This window comes from Mytilus trossulus, chromosome 4 (assembly GCF_036588685.1).
Source record: "Mytilus trossulus isolate FHL-02 chromosome 4, PNRI_Mtr1.1.1.hap1, whole genome shotgun sequence".
Taxonomy (NCBI): domain Eukaryota; kingdom Metazoa; phylum Mollusca; class Bivalvia; order Mytilida; family Mytilidae; genus Mytilus; species Mytilus trossulus.
This window is the reverse complement of record NC_086376.1, coordinates 25,427,861-25,450,592: the sequence shown is the minus strand read 5'-3', so window position 1 is coordinate 25,450,592 and position 22,732 is coordinate 25,427,861. Positions and strand designations below refer to the sequence as shown.

Here is a 22,732-nt window from a genome sequence, read left to right as displayed (position 1 = left end):
AAGTGAAAGTGGAAATAAAAAAAAATATTTTTTTTACAAATTGTTGATATCCCCTTCAATTCAAAAGTAATAAAAAAAACTCTCCTGTAAAAAGTTCTGGTCATTATATTTCATTTTCATGTTGTTATTGTAAATAATATACAGAATAGGAGCAGTTTTTATCTTGTATCATCTGAGATGTATAAGCCCCTACCTCAGTAACCTTCTGTTTAAGTTGTTCATTCTCTGACTGGTAGGTTAATATTTGACTTCTCAGTAAGGTTATCAGCTGTTTGTCGTCACTGTCACTATCTTTACTGGACTTTTTACCTGTAGCAATAATTTAAAAAAAATTATAAACTTTTGCATGTGATTCTTAGACAAGTATATACTTAGTTCAAGATCAGAAGCTGTTTAGGTTTGGAATGGTAAAACTAAATTTCATATATTGTATATCATGACGGCAATTTGTTCAAAGGACAGCCTTCAAAACTAAGCCTTGGCTCACACAGAACTTTTAGGAGCCCCAAAATAACTAGTGTAATACAATTCAAACAGGAAACCCAATGATCTTATCTACATAAAAAGCAAGAATCACTTATGAACTTCAAAAATCAACAACCGGTTCCTTGAAACTGCTTGAGTCATGTGTATGTTTACAGTTATAGTATCCTATATACTTTTGTAGTGTAGAATATACACACTATATTTTTAATACCTCTCTTCAATGAACCAAACAGATCTTCTTCACTGTCATTCCAATGGTCTGTCTCAATACCATCGTCTGTACTCTGTAACACAGAACTAGATCATTTAGCTAATAAACAAAATAAATTTTAAAGTCATAAAAATTGTGACTGAGTATAAACACTTTTTTTTACTACAACAAATCAAACATTTTCACAAACATTCCGCAGACAGGAAGATTAAACTTGAAACTTACAGTTTCACAAAGTATGTCAAGATTATATGAAGCTTTTTGCAATATACCAAGAAGTCAGTACTTTTTTGCAGATAACTATGTGACAGAAATGTGCAACATATATAGCTTTGATGGCCAGTGGAAAAACATAGCCTCTTTAGAGCTGAAGTATAATAGATTTTTTGATAACGATGATTCAAAATTTCACAGACACAAAATTGTGCAATAATAAAGGATATCATCCTATGGGGGAAAATGATATCCAAAGCATCCTTCAAACCATGAGTATTATCAATCTGAAATAATAATCCCCATAGAGGGATTGAGATGAATGTCTTGTCCACTTACCTCTGTTAGTGTATTACTAATAGATAATGAATGTGAATTTTGTTGAAGAGTTTCAACCTTCTTCATCTCTGTATCTAAACTTTCTGTTAGTTCTTTCATCTGAAAACAGAAACTTATCATATTAAATAACTGAATATTGTTCCAATTAGACATTTATATTTCTCTTTTTATGCGTATCACTGGTATGAAAGCATATATCACTTAACATTTGTCATTTATTATGAATGCGGTTTACTTCAACTTAAATTTGTGTAGTTTTAATGTTAAAAAAAATAAGTTTTCCAGCTGTCATCTCCTTTTCAAATTGTTTAAGTCACCAGTTCTATGAGTTTTGTTTTTTATAACATGTTTGACTTCTTGATTGATCAGCTTTTAGTTTCTCCAAAATATCATTCTTCAGCACATTACAACCCTCTCAACATGTTATAAATGTGGTGCATCAAAAGCTCTCTGGATTGATCCTCAGTAGGAATAATCCAAACCAAAAGTAATTAGGTGAAAAAAATTATTACAGAAAGTCTCTCCAGCTAAAGCAGCCAACAATTACTAACTGCCATTATCCAGGTGTAATGACAAGTCGTTATACTAAGGCTATTTTTTTCTTATTTTTTCTGTAGACTTAGCTTTAATTTTTAATAACCATGCATTGGCAAGCTTGATAACTCGTAATTGTTTGTCAGGAACTAAATGTACGATGATGTCCCATACGGAACCTTCTGACCTTGTTTGTTTACATTAAAATTTCAATGGCGTCAAAATCACGTGATGTCAATTCGTTATATCCAAACAAATTGCTCTACTGTCAATTAGGGGATTTTTCAGTCTACAGCAATTACGTTATTTCTTTCTGGGATATTGCTTCAAAATAGTTTGCAATAGTTCTGGGTTTTATTCAACAGGAAAACTATTTTTTTGCCATCCCTTTTGACATCAAGGGAATTTTGTATGAATTTTTACCTACAGTCATGATGGTCAGAATATCGATCTTTTTATAATGAATAAAAAGAAAATTCTATGAAAAATAAATGTAAATTGTTTCTTATTAACCAACTCTATATGCCTGTTCAAAATTATGGCATGGACATCGTTTTTTAATATAGTTTTCCTTTCATTTTGGTTGGGCTGTTTTCGCTGGAAAATCGAGAAAGAGGTAAGGAGCATGTCATTTTTAAATTCCTAAAAATACGATTTGCTTGACCTGTATTGCCTGCCACAAGATTGATGACGCTGAATGGAATGTACACAAAGCAATGGAGGCCGGAAATGGGATTTTGTGAAGTTTTAGAATGTTTTTAAATATTCGGAAGTTGGGATTGAAACGGGCATTAGAAAATTGGCATTTTTTGGCAATAATTGAGAACAACAATGAAAACTTACCTTTAGAAATGTTTTTTTATTCAAAAGTGCAGAAAAAACGTATTTTGCACTGTTTTTCTACGCCAGAAGTACCGTAGTGACATCAATGTGGAGTTTCCGCGTGTGTTAAGTTCAAACACAAATACCTAACGAACTGACAAGATGAACGATCTTAGACTACGGTAGGATATATAACTGAATGAGCTGAAAATGATGATAAATGCAAACAATCAATAGAAACTTTCGAGTTCGATGTATTTCCGTCAAAAACTTTAGTTTTAGTGAACATTATTGTGTTTAGAGGCATCGTCACTTCCGTACCAATATTGAACGAGTGGAAGGAAAACTATAAAGCTATATTGCACGAACAATTCTGCAAATTGAATTCTCATAATTGTCTTTTAGCACTGCTGTTCATTAGGAAATTGATTAAGTACCTACAGAACAAATATTATTTCTAGTTTATCCTGCACAATGATGATCTCTAAGACGCTTGAAGAACGTTTACAGTGCAGGGATACGGGCGATCCCCTCTATCTGGTAATTGAAAACATAAAAATGCGCATAAATGAAAACTAGATGATTACAAACTTAGAAATATTTCAAGAATGGCTCTATTGTAGTTAAATGATTAATAGTTTCTACTAACCTTCAGTTCATGTTCGTGAGTTTCTTTAGCTTTCTGTAAGGAGATAAAAAGAAACTTCCTATTACAAGTTGAGCGAAAATGTATATAATTTTTCTAATAAATTTGGTAATACAATATATCTTAAATTATGTTATGAAATATCAGCAGATTGTAAACGTACAGTCAAGAGCAATTCTATGTGATGTTAACCATATGATATTTCAATAATAGCACTACAGTAAATGAAAGAGAAACAACTCCTGTCAGATTAACAATACCATTTGTTACAACTACAAGGTTACCATCATATTCAATCATCTGTTTAAAATCAAAATACCATTTCATATTGCCAAATCCAACTAATACAAATAATAAAATTTAACTTGAGCAAACCAATGCCAAGTTATGAAAATCTTTAATAAGACAAAAATAAATAATAGTATGCAGCAGCACAACTCATTCCTCAACATAAGAACATGAATACTGTGAATTTATTATTATTAGTTGGATATCAATTTTCATGGATTTTGTGGGTACATCAAAACCACATATGTTCAACGAATTGCAAATTTGCTGTATGATTAAAAGCAAGACCATTATGCTAGTTTTCCTCAATCCACGAAAAATTGAAACCCATGAAAATAAATGCATCCACAGTGAGGACATGTAAAATATGCTGCTTTATAAATAAATCAGTATTTGTCCTACCTCTTTAAGTTGATGTTGTAGAGAGGTAATGTTGTCTTGGTTTTTTATATTTTGGATTCTAAGTTTATGTAATTCCTCATTCAGCTGATCGTTTTCCTCCTCTAATTCCTAAACAAATTGTAATTTGTAAGTTAAATCATAAATGGTAGTGGAATACATGTACTCATAATTCCTAAACAAATTGAAATATATAAGTTACATCATAAAAGGTAGTAAAATACATGTTTTCCTCGCAGAACTACAATGAACTAATTAAGCTCTAAACAAGACTGTGTCTCTAGTACACAGATGCCCCATACACACTATCATCTTCTATGTTCAGTGGACCGTGACAATGGGGTAAAAACTCTAATTTGGCATTAAAATAAGAAAAGATCATATCATAGGGAACATGAATTTCAAGTTGATAGGACTTCAACTTCATCAAAAACTACCCCGACCAAAAACTTAAAACTTAAGCGGGACAAACAGACGAACAAACGGATGCACAGACCAGAAAAATGGGACATAAAAATTATTCGATTAAGCCAAATAAGTTTTCTTCAATGCATAGTATAGGAATGTTTTCTGCCAAAAAATTAAAATGAAGTTTATTTCAATAGGTAATTAAATTTACATTAAATTGAGGGAAAATAGAGAAAGATCTGTGTGCTTGTTTTTGATAAACAAGCATTGAAGAATAAGATTCTTTACTGAAAATTTACAATCTAAGGGTTTTTAAAATAAAATATATGTTTTCTTAATTTTGATTCAGCTGATTGTGCTGGAGTTTAGTGTGGCGTCAATTATACTGAACTGTACATTTTTGTTCAGGGCCAACCCGTAAGAAAACTTCAAACTTTAGCAGGAAACATTCTTTGTGATGCATGTTTTATATTCTAATACGTAAATTAAGATCTGTGGAAAGTATCTAGATGCATTGTAAAAAAATTAAATCTCAAGATGTTTTATGTGCTAAGTTTTTGCTTCTTTAGTTTTTTTTAAATGCATTTTAAAATTTGCATAACTTCATTCATTTTGTTCATTTTTTCTATAAATGTTTTTTTTTCCCTGTTGTCACAATTTTTTTCAAGTTCTATGAAGAAAAAAAACTACAATTAATAAAAAAAAAGATCTTTAAAAGTGCATTATATAAACATGTCAATAAATAATTACTCTACAAAAAATAACAAGCTATTCAAAACTAGATCTCACAGAATGCACACCTCATAAACAGAGATATATTACAGAGCATGCGATGATGAACTTTATAATGTTTATAACACACCTATGATATTCTGCAAAATTATTAAATTTGTGTGAATTTGTTACAAATTTATAAGAAATTAAAACAACATATTGTTAGATCATGCTTATAAATTGAATTAAATTGACCAATGCCCATTTTATTACAACTATTTATATATATAAGGGGGGATTCTATTCTCATATAAAAATAAAATTCAGTTTTCGCAAAAAATATAAGCTTCAAAATATTTCTGTTGAGTATATACTTTATTGCATTCTATCTGCAGGGCTATATATTTAGCATCAGCAAGTAACTTTCACATGTTGTCTCTTTATATTAATTTCCCCTTTAAATATACTCCTTATCAACCACAATCCAAATGGATCTTATCCTGTAATTATAATTTTCCAATTTAACTCCCCAGCCAATGAAATGATTGATAACTAAAATCATGAGGTGTAAATTAGAAAGTGCTAAAATTAAATCAAAGGGAGGCAACTGAGTGCAACATGTGATGACTTTTTTTTATAAATATAGCCACTCCCTCTTACCTTTGGTGGTATACCAGCCTTTAGAAAACAATTAGCAATCATTTTGTGCAATCTTGCATGAATTGTTTAACAGATAATAATCATTTTCTATCTTGTAGGTATGTAACTGCACCTAATTTAAATTTTTTAGATGTAACATTTCATGAAAATTTTGTCTACAAAGTTTTGTTTTCAATAATCTTTTTAAAATTTGTAAATTATAATCATTAAGTTCTCTTATTTGTAATTTTTTATTTCCATGATATCCAATTTTGCAACATTAGGTCAAGTAAAGCATATCAGCAAAGAGTTTTCAATAAAGCCTTCATTTTGAATTTAACAAACCTCATGACAAGGGGTATGCTTAACCAAATAACTTTTATAAGGAGGTTTATATTTGTGTACATATGTATTACCTTATAGGCTTGAAGTGCTCTCTGATCTACAGCTGGCTGGGTTGAGGTTTTCTGTGCTGCCTGAAGATAAAAGAGGATAATATCTAAATTGAAAAGGGAGATAAGAATTATGGTTGTGTGATATTGAAAGTGTCTTATCATTAAGATTCCTATAAGATGATGGTGTGATATTGAAAGTGTCTTACCATTAAGATTCCTATAAGATGATGGTGTGATATTGAAAGTGTCTTACCATTAAGATTCCTATAAGATGATGTGATATTGAAAGTGTCTTACCATTAAGATTCCTATAGGATGATGTGATATTGAAAGTGTCTTACCATTAAGATTCCTATAGGATGATGTGATATTGAAAGTGTCTTACCATTAAGATTCCTATAGGATGATGTGATATTGAAAGTGTCTTACCATTAAGATTCCTATAGGATGATGTGATATTGAAAGTGTCTTACCATTAAGATTCCTATAAGATGATGTGATATTGAAAGTGTCTTACCATTAAGATTCCTATAGGATGATATGATATTGAAAGTGTCTTACCATTAAGATTCCTATAGGATGATGTGATATTGAAAGTGTCTAATCATTAAGATTCCTATAAGATGATGGTGTGATATTGAAAGTGTCTAACCATTAAGATTCCTATAAGATGATGGTGTGATATTGAAAGTGTCTCACCATTAAGATTCCTATAAGATTATAGTGTGATATTGAAAGTATCTTACCACTAAGATTCCTATAAGATGATGGTGTGATATTGAAAGTGTCTTACCATTAAGATTCCTATAAGATGATGGTGTGATATTAAAAGTGTCTTACCATTAAGATTCCTATAAGATGATGTGATATTGAAAGTGTCTTACCATTAAGATTCCTATAGGATGATGTGATATTGAAAGTGTCTTACCATTAAGATTCCTATAGGATGATGTGATATTGAAAGTATCTTACCATTAAGATTCCTATAAGATGATGTGATATTGAAAGTGTCTTACCATTAAGATTCCTATAGGATGATATGATATTGAAAGTGTCTTACCATTAAGATTCCTATAGGATGATGTGATATTGAAAGTGTCTAATCATTAAGATTCCTATAAGATGATGGTGTGATATTGAAAGTGTCTAACCATTAAGATTCCTATAAGATGATGGTGTGATATTGAAAGTGTCTCACCATTAAGATTCCTATAAGATTATAGTGTGATATTGAAAGTATCTTACCACTAAGATTCCTATAAGATGATGGTGTGATATTGAAAGTGTCTTACCATTAAGATTCCTATAAGATGATGGTGTGATATTGAAATTGTCTTACCATTAAGATTCCTATAAGATGATGGTGTGATATTGAAAGTGTCTTACCATTAAGATTCCTATAAGATGATGGTGTGATATTGAAAGTGTCTTACCATTAAGATTCCTATAAGATGATGGTCTTACCATTAAGATTCCTATAAGATGATGGTGTGATATTGAAAGTGTCTTACCATTAAGATTCCTATAAGATGATGGTGTGATATTGAAAGTGTCTTACCATTAAGATTCCTATAAGATGATGGTGTGATATTGAAAGTGTCTTACCACTAAGATTCCTATAAGATGATGTTTTTTTCCATGTTACATAACATTATAAGATAAGGGGTTTGATAATACATCTGCAACTATGACTTCTATCAATATCATCAAAGATGGATAAATTAGAACTATTGTTTTTTTATTGTATTCAATATAACATTAACTTAATTTTCTTCTAAGAATACAAGAAATTGAAATGTAATGACCAAAGTTCTCAAGAGTACCAAAAGAAGAAGATATTTGACTGAACAAACTGTATACCTGTTGAAGAGTTCCTTCTTTTCTCTGAGGCCCAGGTGATGGAGAAGTATCAGCAACAAAATTATCCACTCTATCAACCTACAATATAAAGAGATATCTTCAAATATATATATTTTTTGAAATGCTACACTTTGGATGTTAATCAAAATTATCAACTATATATTTATCTATCAAGTGTGCTATCTTAAATTATTGTCTGGACCAATGTGTTGCAACGTAACATAAAATGAAGTTTCAAATTAATAAATATTTACATACTGTAATATTTAATCCAAACAAATGCTGTTTCTATTTAAAACATTTAAATAACATTAATCAGATTTAAAAACAATGAATTAGTACACAGCAAAAATATTTCAAGAGCCTATTTCATATCATAATTTGTTTGGGGTATTGTATAAGGGCAAATCAAATATCTCCCTCTGAGTTCAAAAGTTTACAGAAACTTGTATAATACCAGTACTTTGTTAACAGAGCAAAGAAGAGAGAAATGTAATAATTATTACCTGATCAGCTTCTGGCATCTCGGAAGTATCTGCTCCACCTTCAGCACCCTTTGTGTCTTTTGGTTTTCTATCCACTAAAACACAAACATCATTTTCCAATCATTAAAAGTTTCACATTATGAGCAATAGCAAACTTCACTATTCAAAATTATAAATATGATTCTTGAGTGGGTCTTTAATGAAAAACATTTACAGCAGAATTTTTTTAATAATTGATTTTTATGCTAATTGTTGTCATATTCTGAGGATTTAACTATTTATACCAGTAAAACAATTCATACTTTTTTTTTTTTTTTAAACTTTTCAATGTCAAAATCAAATTTGTTTGACTTTTTATTTCTATAAAATACTACAATGTATTAATTTGAATAATAATTATAAACCCTGAGATTTCTAGAAACCTACATGTAGTACCAGGAACATCCCATGTTGCTATAGTAGGTGCTTTGATAAATACTTCCTGTATGTCTTTATGGTTCTCTTCCATAGCATGTTGTAATGCTGTAAAACCTGTAGAAAAATAACATCATTAAAGTGAGTTATTAGATGTGTGGAAATTTATATCAGACATGACAATAGCACATCATTTACTGCACTGTTTGACAAAGTGAGATGTGCATGTTTCTTTACTTAAAATTTATAAGCAATAGTTGTTTTTAAAATGCTTAATTGATGTGAATAAAATTAATATTTCTATTGACTTATGAAGATCATACTTTCTGTTTCTTAGCTAACCTAAAAAAGGTTAGTTGATATAGACATATAGATTAATCTTGGTTAAAAAAAACTTGTGTGCGATATTCATCTTTGATTTGTTTGCTCTGACAACTTTGTTTTAAATCTACCATAATTTTCACACTTTAGTATAGTGTTGTGTTGTTTTAATAGAATTTTACATTCAGTTATAATTGTCTCACCTATAACCTTCAGAAACTCTCCATACATGTTTTATGTTCAAAATATTTAGTTAATTTGAGAGTAAAACATTTTTCCCCATGAACCTAAACTGATGATATATTCTGTCCATTGTTATATAGTTATCTCCCTTGACTAACCTCTGACATCAGTGAGATCTCTATTAGCACCTTTTTTAAGTAGTAGTTCACAAACTTCCTTGCGCCCTCGATTTGCTGCACCCATCAATGGAGTCCTAAAATATATATTATTCTCTTCAGACTTGAATTGTTTATGAATTTCTATTTCTTATGCTTACTGATTTCATAAGATGATCAGCTTCTGTTGCTACCAATAACTTCTGAATGAATGTTGTGAAATAGAAATATACTGCTGTTTCCTCAGATATTAGTGGTACTACATACAAGGCTAGACTAATATTGAAATATTACTACTGTTAAAATATTTCAAAATATTTTTAGTGCAGACTACAAAGTAACAGTTTTAACAGATAATTTAACACACACATTTGTTTATTTTTTACATTATTCACACACTTGAATTTGTTTATTTTGTACATTATTTCACACACTTAAATTTGATTATTTTGTACATTTACATTTGATTATTTTGAACAGATTTTTACACCTTACATTTTATAATTTCCAACACAATTTTACACACTTACATTTGATTATTTTCTAGACTATTGATGTTGGCACTTTTGTCTAAGAGATCTTTACATATTTCTACTTGTCCTGATAAAGCAGCGAAAAATAGGGGAGTTCTGCCAGTCTGTAAATAAATCAAAATATTAATCAAAATTAAAGAAGTTCATTCAGTCAGTAAACACACAATAAAAAATGTAGTTGATTGATACTCCCATACAAACCAAGGGACATATTTTGTAATTTCCCCACAAAATACTTGGTTAAAAAAATGAAGCATAGGTGAATAATGGAATTAAATTATTTTTATGTAATAATATTTAACTGTAAAAATACTAACATAAACATAACAATATTTATAGTTTATTGTAGATCATCTCAGTGTGATTGATTTTCTTGTTTGAGCTGGTATGGCAAAAGTGAGAAAACAAATCTAGCTAGTGATGACCAATGATAATCTGTGTATTGCTATTTTACCTATGACAACGTTTCCAATTTTATTGACTGCGGCAGTATGCCACGTGCACCCTTAGTTTTTAGCGAAAATTTTTCTTATCACTCAACTCCACTGAGAAAGGAAATTATCAGTCAGTAAGATCAAAGGAAATTTTCGTAAAATAGCAATCAGACAAGTCTATCAAGATTGGAAAACAAGTTGATAAAATGCAGACTGTAAAAATATCAACTGTATAAATAGCCTTCAGAGGTGTTAATAGACAAGATGCTAAATCCATTCAAAAATATGTGTCTTTCATGAAAATCAAGTGTCAATATTTCGAAACCTTAGTTTCCTACAAATCAAGTCCCAATATTTCAAGGGGTAGCTGAAACCTTAGTTTTATAGAAATCAAGTCTCAATATTTACAGGGGTAGCTGAAACCTTAGTTTCATAGAAATTAAGTCTCAATATTTCGAGGGGTAGCTGAAACCTTAGTTTCATTGTAAGAACAGGTAATCAAATGCACAACATATTCACTTATAACCAAAATATGCCCAGTATTCTTCCCAAGGCATTAAGCATCATGGTAATGTGATGCTATCTGAATTGGTTTTCTTATAGATTATGTTTATATGGATGTGATGCTTTAATCTTTAGAAACAAGATGGTATTTCATTTCCACTGTTTACCAGGATAAATGAAATATCTGGGGAGCACACTGGCCAAAACTAAGCTTCAAAGTTCATGATTTATACAAAAATAGGGGGAAAAAATAGGATTTCTCAAAGTAGACATGTATATCAGGAAAAAGGAAAAGTCCTGATCATACATTTTATGTACAAACTTTTCAAGATATATGCTTTGGAAATAATATAAAACAAGAATGTGTCCTCAGTACACGAATGCCCCACTCGCATTATCATTTTCTATGTTCAGTGGACCGTGAAATTGGGGTAAAATCTCTAATTTGGCACTATCGTAGGTGGGGCATAAAAAAATTCTTTATTGAGTACTTTATATGTAATTGTTTAAATGTATGAAATTTTTAAATGGGAAAAATGAAGCAACAAACAAACCTGATCTCCCAATGAAACATCTGTACCATTAGCCAATAAAACCTGAACACATTCATGGTAGCACCCCATACAGGCATGGTGTAAAGCTGTAAGCTGTTGTCCATCCTTCAAATTCAGTTCTGAACCAGCCTGATAATGATAAATCAACATAAATATGAAATTCAGAATTGAAAAAAAAAAAACAACACTTTGTAAGATGCAAATTCATAAAAATATAGTATATGCCAATACACATAATAAACAGTGCCTAATGACATTTCATAACCATACCGTTTTCTGTCCAAAAGGGACCTTCTTCAGAGAAAAGCCATGCCGTTTTCTGTCCAAAAGGGACCTTCATCAGAAGAAGAATGGTGGATTAATGTTTTTAGAGACCTCTTATGTCAGTACACCTTTCCCATATTGCCTATATTGAGATTGAACTACAGTGAGATTATACCAATAACAAGCCAATTCATATATAGAACCCATGTCATTATGGCTTTTAACTCACTTCCAAATTACTCATAATGAGTTAGGTATAAATAAATTTAAACTTTTGAAAAGGTTGTAGATATTTCTATTTTATAGAAAACAATTCTTACTATGATGAATGATTCATGTCTTATATAATTAATTCAACTACAATAATTTCATGATTCTTTGTGTCTATTTCTCACCTTAATTAATCTATCTACAATTTTGACATGTCCTGATCCACAAGCTAGCTGTAGTGCTGTAGAACCTGTAAGTAGTTATTGTACACTGTAATTAATAAAATGTCTTAATACATTAGACTTTTCAAGAACTCATTTGAATAAGAATGTGTTCATAGTAGTTTTATTGATGTACATGGATGCCCAACTCACACCATCTTTTCTATGTTCAGTTGACCATGAAACTGAGGTCAAAACTCTAATTTGGCATTAAAATTATAAAGATCATATCATAGGGTACATGTGTACTAAGTTTCAAGTTGATTGGACTTCCTTCAACTTCATCAAGAACTACCTTGACCAGAAACTTTAACCTGAAGTAGGACAGACAAATGAACAGACAGACAAAAAAAACATCTATGTTGCACCATAAAGATCCTGAAGTTCACTAAATCACAATTTGATACAAGTTACAATGTATACTCCTTTCATTATTAGTATAAGTCTGATTCACGTCAATGAAGAAACAGTTATCCTATAACTTTTATGAGGATAGAACAAGCTTGTACTTGATTGGTCATTCATGTTACATGTCATATAAAAATCTGACCATAGATATTTGAAGACTTATGAAACAAAGTGAAGTCCAAATAATGGTTTTGCTCTTAAAATTGTGCCAGTTCTGTTATGTCATGATAAATATGGTCGGCTCTTTCATGTGGAAGAAATAATTGGCCAAACAATGTAGTTCAGTACAATAATAAAATTATGGTATGTTCATCTAAAATTTAAAAAAAATATAAGGATTATCTTCCTTTGCTTTGCATTACGAAAGAATAAAGGCTTATGAAAAACTGACATCTTGAAAGGTACAAGTACTCCTGAATTTCATTTGAAACTAGAAACAAGTTATTAGTAACATGTAGTGTTAACATAAGCCATGTAACATAATCTATCATAATAAAGGGTTTGTTATCAATGAAGTCAGCCAAAATATGAACTCTTTTATGTCATCACTAATTTACTTAACACATGTTTTATGTAGTTTTTACTACATCTTTTAATGAAATCATTATTTCAGTTTATTAATTATAACACAATATGAAGAACATCTATGCACTTTTAATCTTTATTCATCTTTTGTAATTTCACTGTTATCATTTTAATTAACAATGTAATACAACCAATTGGTATTATGAGTTTCCCATATCAGCTCAGATACAATTTGTTTAATAGAAAAAATACCTGTATTTCTAAGATACAACACTTTTTTGTTGTTAGCAAAAGTACACCAAAAGTTGTATCCGGCAATGATAAGTCACTAAGCCAGATACATAATAATGTCTTGGTAAACTAAATGATAAGTGGTTGTATAACTTACCCTGAATGAGTCTTGGTAAACTAAATGATAAGTGGTTGTATAACTTACCCTGAATGAGTCTTGGTAAACTAAATGATAAGTGGTTGTATAACTTACCCTGAATGAGTCTTGGTAAACTAAATGATAAGTGGTTGTATAACTTACCCTGAATGAGTCTTGGTAAACTAAATGATAAGTGGTTGTATAACTTACCCTGAATGAGTCTTGGTAAACTAAATGATAAGTGGTTGTATAACTTACCCTGAATGAGTCTTGGTAAACTAAATGATAAGTGGTTGTATAACTTACCCTGAATGAGTCTTGGTAAACTGAATGATAAGTGGTTGTATAACTTATCCTGAGTCTCGGTAAACTGAATGATAAGTGGTTGTATAACTTACCCTGAATGAGTCTTGGTAAACTAAATGATAAGTGGTTGTATAACTTACCCTGAATGAGTCTTGGTAAACTAAATGATAAGTGGTTGTATAACTTACCCTGAATGAGTCTTGGTAAACTAAATGATAAGTGGTTGTATAACTTACCCTGAATGAGTCTTGGTAAACTAAAGTGGTTGTATAACTTACCCTGAATGAGTCTTGGTAAACTGAATGATAAGTGGTTGTATAACTTATCCTGAGTCTCGGTAAACTAAATGATAAGTGGTTGTATAACTTACCCTGAATGAGTCTTGGTAAACTGAATGATAAGTGGTTGTATAACTTTTCCTGAGTCTCGGTAAACTAAATGATAAGTGGTTGTATAACTTACCCTGAATGAGTCTTGGTAAACTAAATGATAAGTGGTTGTATAACTTACCCTGAATGAGTCTTGGTAAACTAAAGTGGTTGTATAACTTACCCTGAATGAGTCTTGGTAAACTGAATGATAAGTGGTTGTATAACTTTTCCTGAGTCTCGGTAAACTAAATGATAAGTGGTTGTATAACTTACCCTGAATGAGTCTTGGTAAACTAAATGATAAGTGGTTGTATAACTTACCCTGAATGAGTCTTGGTAAACTAAATGATAAGTGGTTGTATAACTTACCCTGAATGAGTCTTGGTAAACTAAATGATAAGTGGTTGTATAACTTACCCTGAATGAGTCTTGGTAAACAAAATGATAAGTGGTTGTATAACTTACCCTGAATGAGTCTTGGTAAACTAAATGATAAGTGGTTGTATAACTTACCCTGAATGAGTCTTGGTAAACTAAATGATAAGTGGTTGTAAAACTTACCCTGAATGAGTCTTGGTAAACTAAATGATAAGTGGTTGTATAACTTACCCTGAATGAGTCTTGGTAAACTAAATGATAAGTGGTTGTATAACTTACCCTGAATGAGTCTTGGTAAACTGAATGATAAGTGGTTGTATAACTTTTCCTGAGTCTCGGTAAACTAAATGATAAGTGGTTGTATAACTTACCCTGAATGAGTCTTGGTAAACTAAATGATAAGTGGTTGTATAACTTACCCTGAATGAGTCTTGGTAAACTAAATGATAAGTGGTTGTATAACTTACCCTGAATGAGTCTTGGTAAACTAAATGATAAGTGGTTGTATAACTTACCCTGAATGAGTCTTGGTAAACTAAATGATAAGTGGTTGTATAACTTACCCTGAATGAGTCTTGGTAAACTAAATGATAAGTGGTTGTATAACTTACCCTGAATGAGTCTTGGTAAACTAAATGATAAGTGGTTGTATAACTTACCCTGAATGAGTCTTGGTAAACTGAATGATAAGTGGTTGTATAACTTTTCCTGAGTCTCGGTAAACTAAATGATAAGTGGTTGTATAACTTACCCTGAATGAGTCTTGGTAAACTAAATGATAAGTGGTTGTATAACTTACCCTGAATGAGTCTTGGTAAACTAAATGATAAGTGGTTGTATAACTTACCCTGAATGAGTCTTGGTAAACTAAATGATAAGTGGTTGTATAACTTACCCTGAATGAGTCTTGGTAAACTAAATGATAAGTGGTTGTATAACTTACCCTGAATGAGTCTTGGTAAACTAAATGATAAGTGGTTGTATAACTTACCCTGAATGAGTCTTGGTAAACTGAATGATAAGTGGTTGTATAACTTATCCTGAGTCTCGGTAAACTAAATGATAAGTGGTTGTAAAACTTACCCTGAATGAGTCTTGGTAAACTAAATGATAAGTGGTTGTATAACTTACCCTGAATGAGTCTTGGTAAACTAAATGATAAGTGGTTGTATAACTTACCCTGAATGAGTCTTGGTTAACTAAATGATAAGTGGTTGTATAACTTATCCTGAGTCTCGGTAAACTAAATGATAAGTGGTTGTATAACTTACCCTGAATTGTGAGACAGTTTACATCAGCACCATATTCTAACAACTTTTCTATTATAGCTAAATGTCCATATCTACTGGCAACATGAAATCTACATAAAACAAAATTAATAATTAGGTTTTTTTTTTAAATGTACAAAGTGAAAAGTGATTGCTCTTTTAAAAATAGACAAGGGAAACCTCTTTTTCGACTGCAGTTTTTACCAAATTATTACTGTTCATGGCCAAATGTGACAAAACTTATGTATTTGTATCAAACCAAATCTAGATCTTTAGTTGGAAAATTATGTAATTATTTGAAATCTGCCTGGCAGATTAGATCACATTTAATAAGTTGATCATTTTTCTATTGTACTATCTTATAAAATTGTTCTCTGTTGTTTATTGTGTGTCACAATGTAAATATGTTTGTGTTGCTATAGCATGTAACTACTGCTTTGCAAATAAAGAATTCATTCATTCATTCATTCCCTAGGAGTAAATGTTCTCATGGACCTTAAGAGTAAAGTATAGCTTTTTATTATTGCCAAAGGTCTTAAAATGACTAATATTTCCTCTGATCCACTTATTTGAATGCTCAGCTGGTGGATATTTGTCTGACTGGCAATTTTCCTTTCTTCAAAATAACGGATTTAAAGACAGGGAAATAAACTGTTATTAATACTATCATACACTGAATGAACACTCTAAATCCCTGTCCTTATGAAATATGATAAATAAGCATGGTGTTTTTTGCAGAATCAGACATTTTTTGGACTAAATGATTGCATTACGCATTTATGTTTTAACAAGCAATTATTCAATGAAAATCAGTCATTGCTAATGTACATCATATATGTTCTTTCTATAAGGTTTACAGTTTGTCCTTCTTATTCGTTCTGTCCCTATGCTTGTATGAAATTTCTGAACACATAATGATAAACATAACTGGCATAACTTTAGCTCTAGTAGGGGTATGTATATCTAGTGAAAAATATCTCAACAAAACCAACAAAGAGGTCAGTTTTTACTTACATTGAAAACCCATGAATACCCAGTTTGGTTGGGTTAATGGTTTTCTTCTGAAGGATGGCCTCCACTTTACTAAGATCTCCATTTTCTACAGCTTTTAGTATCTTATCATCTCCCTTGTTCCATTCTGATAACTGTAAAATGTATTTAATTACAACTGTAATCGCATATTCATACAGTACTTTCAAATGTATATATCTTTTGAATAAAAGCAAAAAGGTATAAAACTGTGGTACAACTTTATTTCAACAAAATATCTGAAAGATTTTGAAATAAAAAATTTACCCTATAAATGACCAAAATGTTAACTTTGAGTCATGACATTTTTAGTATATTTATATTTGTTTAGATATATGTACAATAGAAAGAAGTTTTTATGTCTTATAGATGTATAACCCACATCTCATTTTATCCATATTCTACAGCTTCTTAAAGTTAACCCATATATAATTTAATTTTGGATGTAACATGTCTTCTGATTAGCTGACGTTATTTTGTTATCAGTCCATAGACATAATCTAGTCATGTGACCGTGTCGTCATCAACGTTTTTTCATGTTTTTCTACGGTTTAAATTGAAATGTAGAATTAAATTATAAGAAATTATTCGAAATAACATAAAAAAATTTGGTGCACACTGAATAACGTGTGTGGCGTTTAACAGGGTGCACCACATTTTTTATGTCATTCCTTAAATAATCAGCTATATAAACCAGCCTTACTCTTCATCTTATACTTACATCTGTTGTACTTTTCCCAAACTTTTTAAACAAACTGAACTTTTTCATTCGACTCTTAGACATTTTGATGCCTGATTGTTACACCTCTGGACTTTTCATTCTAAATCAATTCATACATGTATCTGAAAAGAGAAAGTACATGTACATGTAACTCTAGTGTCATATATCTGAAATCTCATTATTATCTGCATGCCTCATCATTAGATTTTTAATTGCAAATAAACCATCAGGACTATTCATCCATCATTTTTTTTTTCATTTTCAGACAAAAAAAGTTTCTATTTTAATTTCAGCAATTCCGTTTTAGAGTATTACACAGAGTCATGATAGTTGTCATACAATGTATTTAAGCTGAAATGAATGAATGCTTTCCTTTTAATATTTATTTCAAATATATACCCACTCTATGATGATGGAAGATTTAAACAACCTTGACTTGCTATACAGCACTTGCACAGTTGGGACACCAGTTCTACTGGACATCTTAACCTTATATATACAGGATGTGTATTGCCTGTGTATATATGTCAGTATGTATTATGTGTGGTCAATAATGACATGTCACAACAGGTCAGAACAAGGAATGTCAGATAAGGACAAATGACCAGTTAACTGTTTCAATCTTTATTAACATTATCATACAAAGCAACATACAATGTATGTACAATACACAAAGTATGCTAAATTACCAATGTTGTATATCATGAAATTGTTCTAACTTCAACATTAAAGAGTTTGTTATTAATTACTTTATCATTTTTAATCAGAAAAAAATGGCAGCAAAACTCTTAAGAGTACTGAAGTTGGAACAGTGTGATGATATATAATATTTAGCTATTTTTTAACACACTTTAAGCATGTCATTTATATTGCTTTGTATAGTAATGTTAATAAAGATTAAATCAGTTAACTGGTCATTTGTCCTTATCTGATATTCATTGTAAAGATATAGTGTCCAAACTGTTGTCACATGTCATTTTATTGACCACAAGATAGGAATAATAGATTTTAAATTTATTTAGACATTTATCGATGTCCTACGTACATATACCTTTTCATTGAAGTAATATAAAATATGTATCAAACTTGTTGTATTTCATATAAACCTTTTGCTTTCAAAATCACAACTGAATTTGTATATATTGTATATATGTCATTAAACAATATAAATGCACAATCATATATCAAACTAGAAAAAAATTTGAACTTCAAGCAATCATTAAAATTTAATACTTCACAATTGAAGAGAAAATCTATATACAACTGGTTTTATTTTTACATTTTTCACAAGTTGTTACCATAAAAATTAAATGTGTTTCAATATAATCTAAAGTAACATTGGTACGCGTTCATAAACAGCACATGCATGTTCTCCAAATAAAATACAATATACATTTGTACATTGATATAATGTACACAGGGGCGGATCCAGTCATTTAAAAAAGGGGGGGGAGTCCAACCCAGAGTAAAAGGGGGGTTCCAACTATATGCTCCCATTCAAATGCATTGATTGGCCAAAAAAAGGGGGGGTTCTAACCCCCAGGACAACCCCTGGAACCGCCACTGGTACGTAGAATTAAAAGATTTTAGAATCAAATAGAAACCACCTATCATTGATTCCTTGACATTCTATTTTGGATGTAAATTTTAACTTCTGTTTCTTCAAGACATATATACATTGTATATATACCCTAGTCCTGTATAGCAACTATCCAATGTACAAAATGTACCCTGTGAGCTTTATTCTGATGTATAAAGTTTTGGTTTATGTAAAGAATCTTAAGAAGGATAAATTACTATATCCATACATGTACATCACCCAAAGATCTTTATCAAATGCCATATGTACAACAATCAGTATTGACCATTTCCATCTGCTTCAAACTCATTGATTTGAATACAATGATTTAAGGTACATGTATCATAAACAAAAATATATGTCCAATATGTGTACATCTCCAAACATGAATTTACAACAACCTTTGAAAACTGAACTTCTCTGTTGTTTTAAAATATCTAAATATTCAAACATACATCTTTTATATGGGATCCTGTCCATCCTTTTTTTCTTCAAATGACACATGTACAATATAAGGAGGTATCAAGCAACCACAAGATCTGACTAACGCTTAGTAATGCATTTGTACTAACTTATGTCTGTAAATTTGGCCAAAGAACCAAATACAACTTTAAAATTTCAAGATTTTTGAATTCCAAAGTTCTGACAGTTTAATACATGTATATAAAATACAAAACTAACCTACCTTTAAAAAACACTTTTTTCCAAAATAGAAAACATTAAAATTTCCTTATTACAAAACCAAAATAGAACCACCATGTGTCTAAAACTTGAGAAAAGAATGTTAAATTGGACATTGAGTGATAGTGCCTGGAGGTAAATAATGATGACCACATATAAACAGGTAATTATATAACACCTGTAATTACAGGTAAGGCACCAGACATACAGTTTATGCTTAATTACTGAAGCTGTATCCTCAAGCAGGTAACAGTTCAGCAACAAATGTAATCACTTGGTGTTGTATTGGTATATTTATTTAAATTTTAAAGTGTTATAAAAACAAGCCTTAGGTGAATTAAAATAACATTTTATTGTAACTGTGTGACATTCTTAAATTTAATTGAAAACAATCAGAACTTTAACTTTAAAAAAGAAAATTTGTATATATATAAGTTTTATATAATAAGTTCATACATTTTTTGATTAAACTAATTCTTTCTAAACAAAATTTAAATAAAGGTCAACCTTACTTACCCACTTTAATATGGTCAAGAGATAAAAACGAACTGATTTAAAAATGCCGAACTTTTCTGCTCTGAAAAGCTCTCTGAGTAGTGTGTAATACAACTGATGTACATGTACCAATTACAATACCATTGAATACAGGATAGTAAAGTTTGTGTGTGCATTTCATATCTTTTCAAGTTCAAAATAATAAAATAGTTTTTCAAAAAAACTGTGAATAAATAATCAACTGATTGATGTTGTGCAAATATTGCATTGACTACATTGGTAATTAAAAGTTTGATAGTCTTTTCTGAAGAATGTACACTACATGTATGTAGATACAAACCACCCTCTATAAGTCTTTTCTGAAGAATGTACATTACATGTATGTAGATACAAACCACCCTCTATAAGTCTTTTCTGAAGAATGTACACTACATGTATGTAGATACAAACCACCCTCTATAAGTCTTTTCTGAAGAATGTACACTACATGTATGTAGATACAAACCACCCTCTATAAGTCTTTTCTGAAGAATGTACACTACATGTATGTAGATACAAAACACCCTCTATAAGTCTTTTCTGAAGAATGTACATTACATGTATGTAGATACAAACCACCCTCTATACATGTACATATTTAATCAAAGAACTCTGCAGGGAGTGTTCATTCCACAGATATAGGTACACAAATTTTGTAAATAAATAACCGATATTATTAGATAAAAATTTAGATTAACTGATAAACTCATTTATCAAAAATTCATAAATTTAAAATAGGTTAGTGATACAAAGGCAGAAATCTAATTAGACATGCAGACATCTTATAGATTCTCAGTTGGATTACGTAACATCTTATATTTCATTCAACCTCTATAGTTATGAAGGTGGAAAACGTTCACACAAAATTTCAAAACAAATTTTTTTTATCTCCTTTACCTTAAATAAAAACTTATTAAGCTTCAATTCTAATGGTTCAACAATTTCAATTTCCTGCATGTATAACGTCAAATACAAAATAAAATATATTGTTACTGGTCTGACTTGAATTCTAATCGCTTTAGGCTTAAAGGGAGCAGCTTCAATTGATGATCAATATTTTTACTAATGTTAATTCGTCATTTTTGTAACACAATGTTATATCAAACAGTTTTATATACAATGCAACACTTTTTTCAAATATGCCCAATATGAAGTTGGAGGAGTAGAATTCCAAGATTAACTTTAACACATCCATCATGAGAAACTAAAAAATCAATGTTTTTATAGATCGGATTTCTAAAACTTACAAAACATATAAAATCTTACCCAAATATTTCTTCTTTATTTTTGTTGTGTTTCAGTCATGTGAAATACCGCCTAAGTTTGTCAACAATGTATAACCCAAGCTTGTATTGTTTAGTGAAAACTATGGTTCAGCAAACATTAAGTTAAAATCTACCCATGCTTCTCTTGTCAACAATAGAACGATCAATCTGTTTTTACATTTCACTATTATCAAACAAGTTACCGTTTTATTATCTATCAGCGGTATATCACAGGTGATCGTTATTTGCACATTCCTTTCTTGTCTCATTATAGTAAATACATGTAAAGGGAACAAACAAACACCCAAGTGCATATAGGGACAATATGGTATTTATCAATTTATAACTAGGATGTCTTATGTTCCACAAATGTTCAGAACATGTATGTCATAGTTAAAGGGATCTGCCTATTCTGATAGTCAAAATTTAAAATCAAATCAATCTGGATAAAAAAAAATGCACCCTTTAATATTGTCCTGATAATAATGAATTTTAGATAAAAGCCAAAAATATATAATTAACTAATGTACTTCACTTACAGCATGTACATGATGTAGATATTGTAATATTAAAAATTAAAATGTGTGTTTAATTTACTGCGAAGTTGAAATCTATTGCATTTTCCACCTGCACCATGAAGCAGATCACAACTACCTGCACCACGATGCAGATCATAACTTAAGTTGCACATTTTCAGTGAGACCCATATGGAAATGTTAAGCCCAACTAGAACTCATCTGCTCTAAGCAACTGTAAGAAACCTTGAAAATGCAGCTTGCTTACTCGCCATCCTTTCAAAAAATACATGCAGACTATCTTATCTTTCTATGATTTTTGCAAGTATATATCAACAAGAATGCCCCCCTTTTCCGGATAATTAAAAGGACAATCAAAAACCATTAGTTAAAGAAAAATGAACTCCACCATGACCAAAGAGAGGAAAGATGTCAGAAAAGACTACCAAGTACAATAATCTACAAAACCCTACACACTTAAGATGGAGCAACACAAACCCAACTAACCAGGTGCTCTGTAAGGTAAGCAATTCCTAAGTGACAAGTCACA

At 30.5% G+C, this 22,732-nt stretch overlaps 1 protein-coding gene across 3 annotated transcripts in view; it reads right to left on the bottom strand.

Annotated features, from left to right (window-relative positions):
* LOC134714943 (ankyrin repeat domain-containing protein 24-like) overlaps positions 1-22,732 on the bottom strand; it is a 38,105-nt gene that overhangs the window by 10,565 nt on the left and 4,808 nt on the right. Inside the window, exons 2-18 of one of the 3 annotated variants that reach the window (XM_063576669.1) lie at positions 17,609-17,726; positions 16,873-17,003; positions 15,862-15,950; positions 12,197-12,261; positions 11,538-11,666; positions 10,043-10,149; positions 9,516-9,610; positions 8,866-8,970; positions 8,461-8,534; positions 7,955-8,032; positions 6,116-6,175; positions 5,721-5,738; positions 3,942-4,049; positions 3,255-3,287; positions 1,250-1,348; positions 698-770; positions 194-309 (exon numbers count right to left, since the gene is read on the bottom strand). In XM_063576669.1, coding sequence (XP_063432739.1) covers positions 194-309; positions 698-770; positions 1,250-1,348; positions 3,255-3,287; positions 3,942-4,049; positions 5,721-5,738; positions 6,116-6,175; positions 7,955-8,032; positions 8,461-8,534; positions 8,866-8,970; positions 9,516-9,610; positions 10,043-10,149; positions 11,538-11,666; positions 12,197-12,261; positions 15,862-15,950; positions 16,873-17,003; positions 17,609-17,671 — 1,443 coding nt within the window. In that variant the 5' untranslated portion in view covers positions 17,672-17,726. Of the gene's footprint in view, positions 1-193; positions 310-697; positions 771-1,249; positions 1,349-3,254; positions 3,288-3,941; positions 4,050-5,720; positions 5,739-6,115; positions 6,176-7,954; positions 8,033-8,460; positions 8,535-8,865; positions 8,971-9,515; positions 9,611-10,042; positions 10,150-11,537; positions 11,667-12,196; positions 12,262-15,861; positions 15,951-16,872; positions 17,004-17,608; positions 17,731-22,732 lie in introns of all 3 variants that reach the window. The other 2 variants (XM_063576668.1, XM_063576670.1) reach the window with 2 other exon arrangements.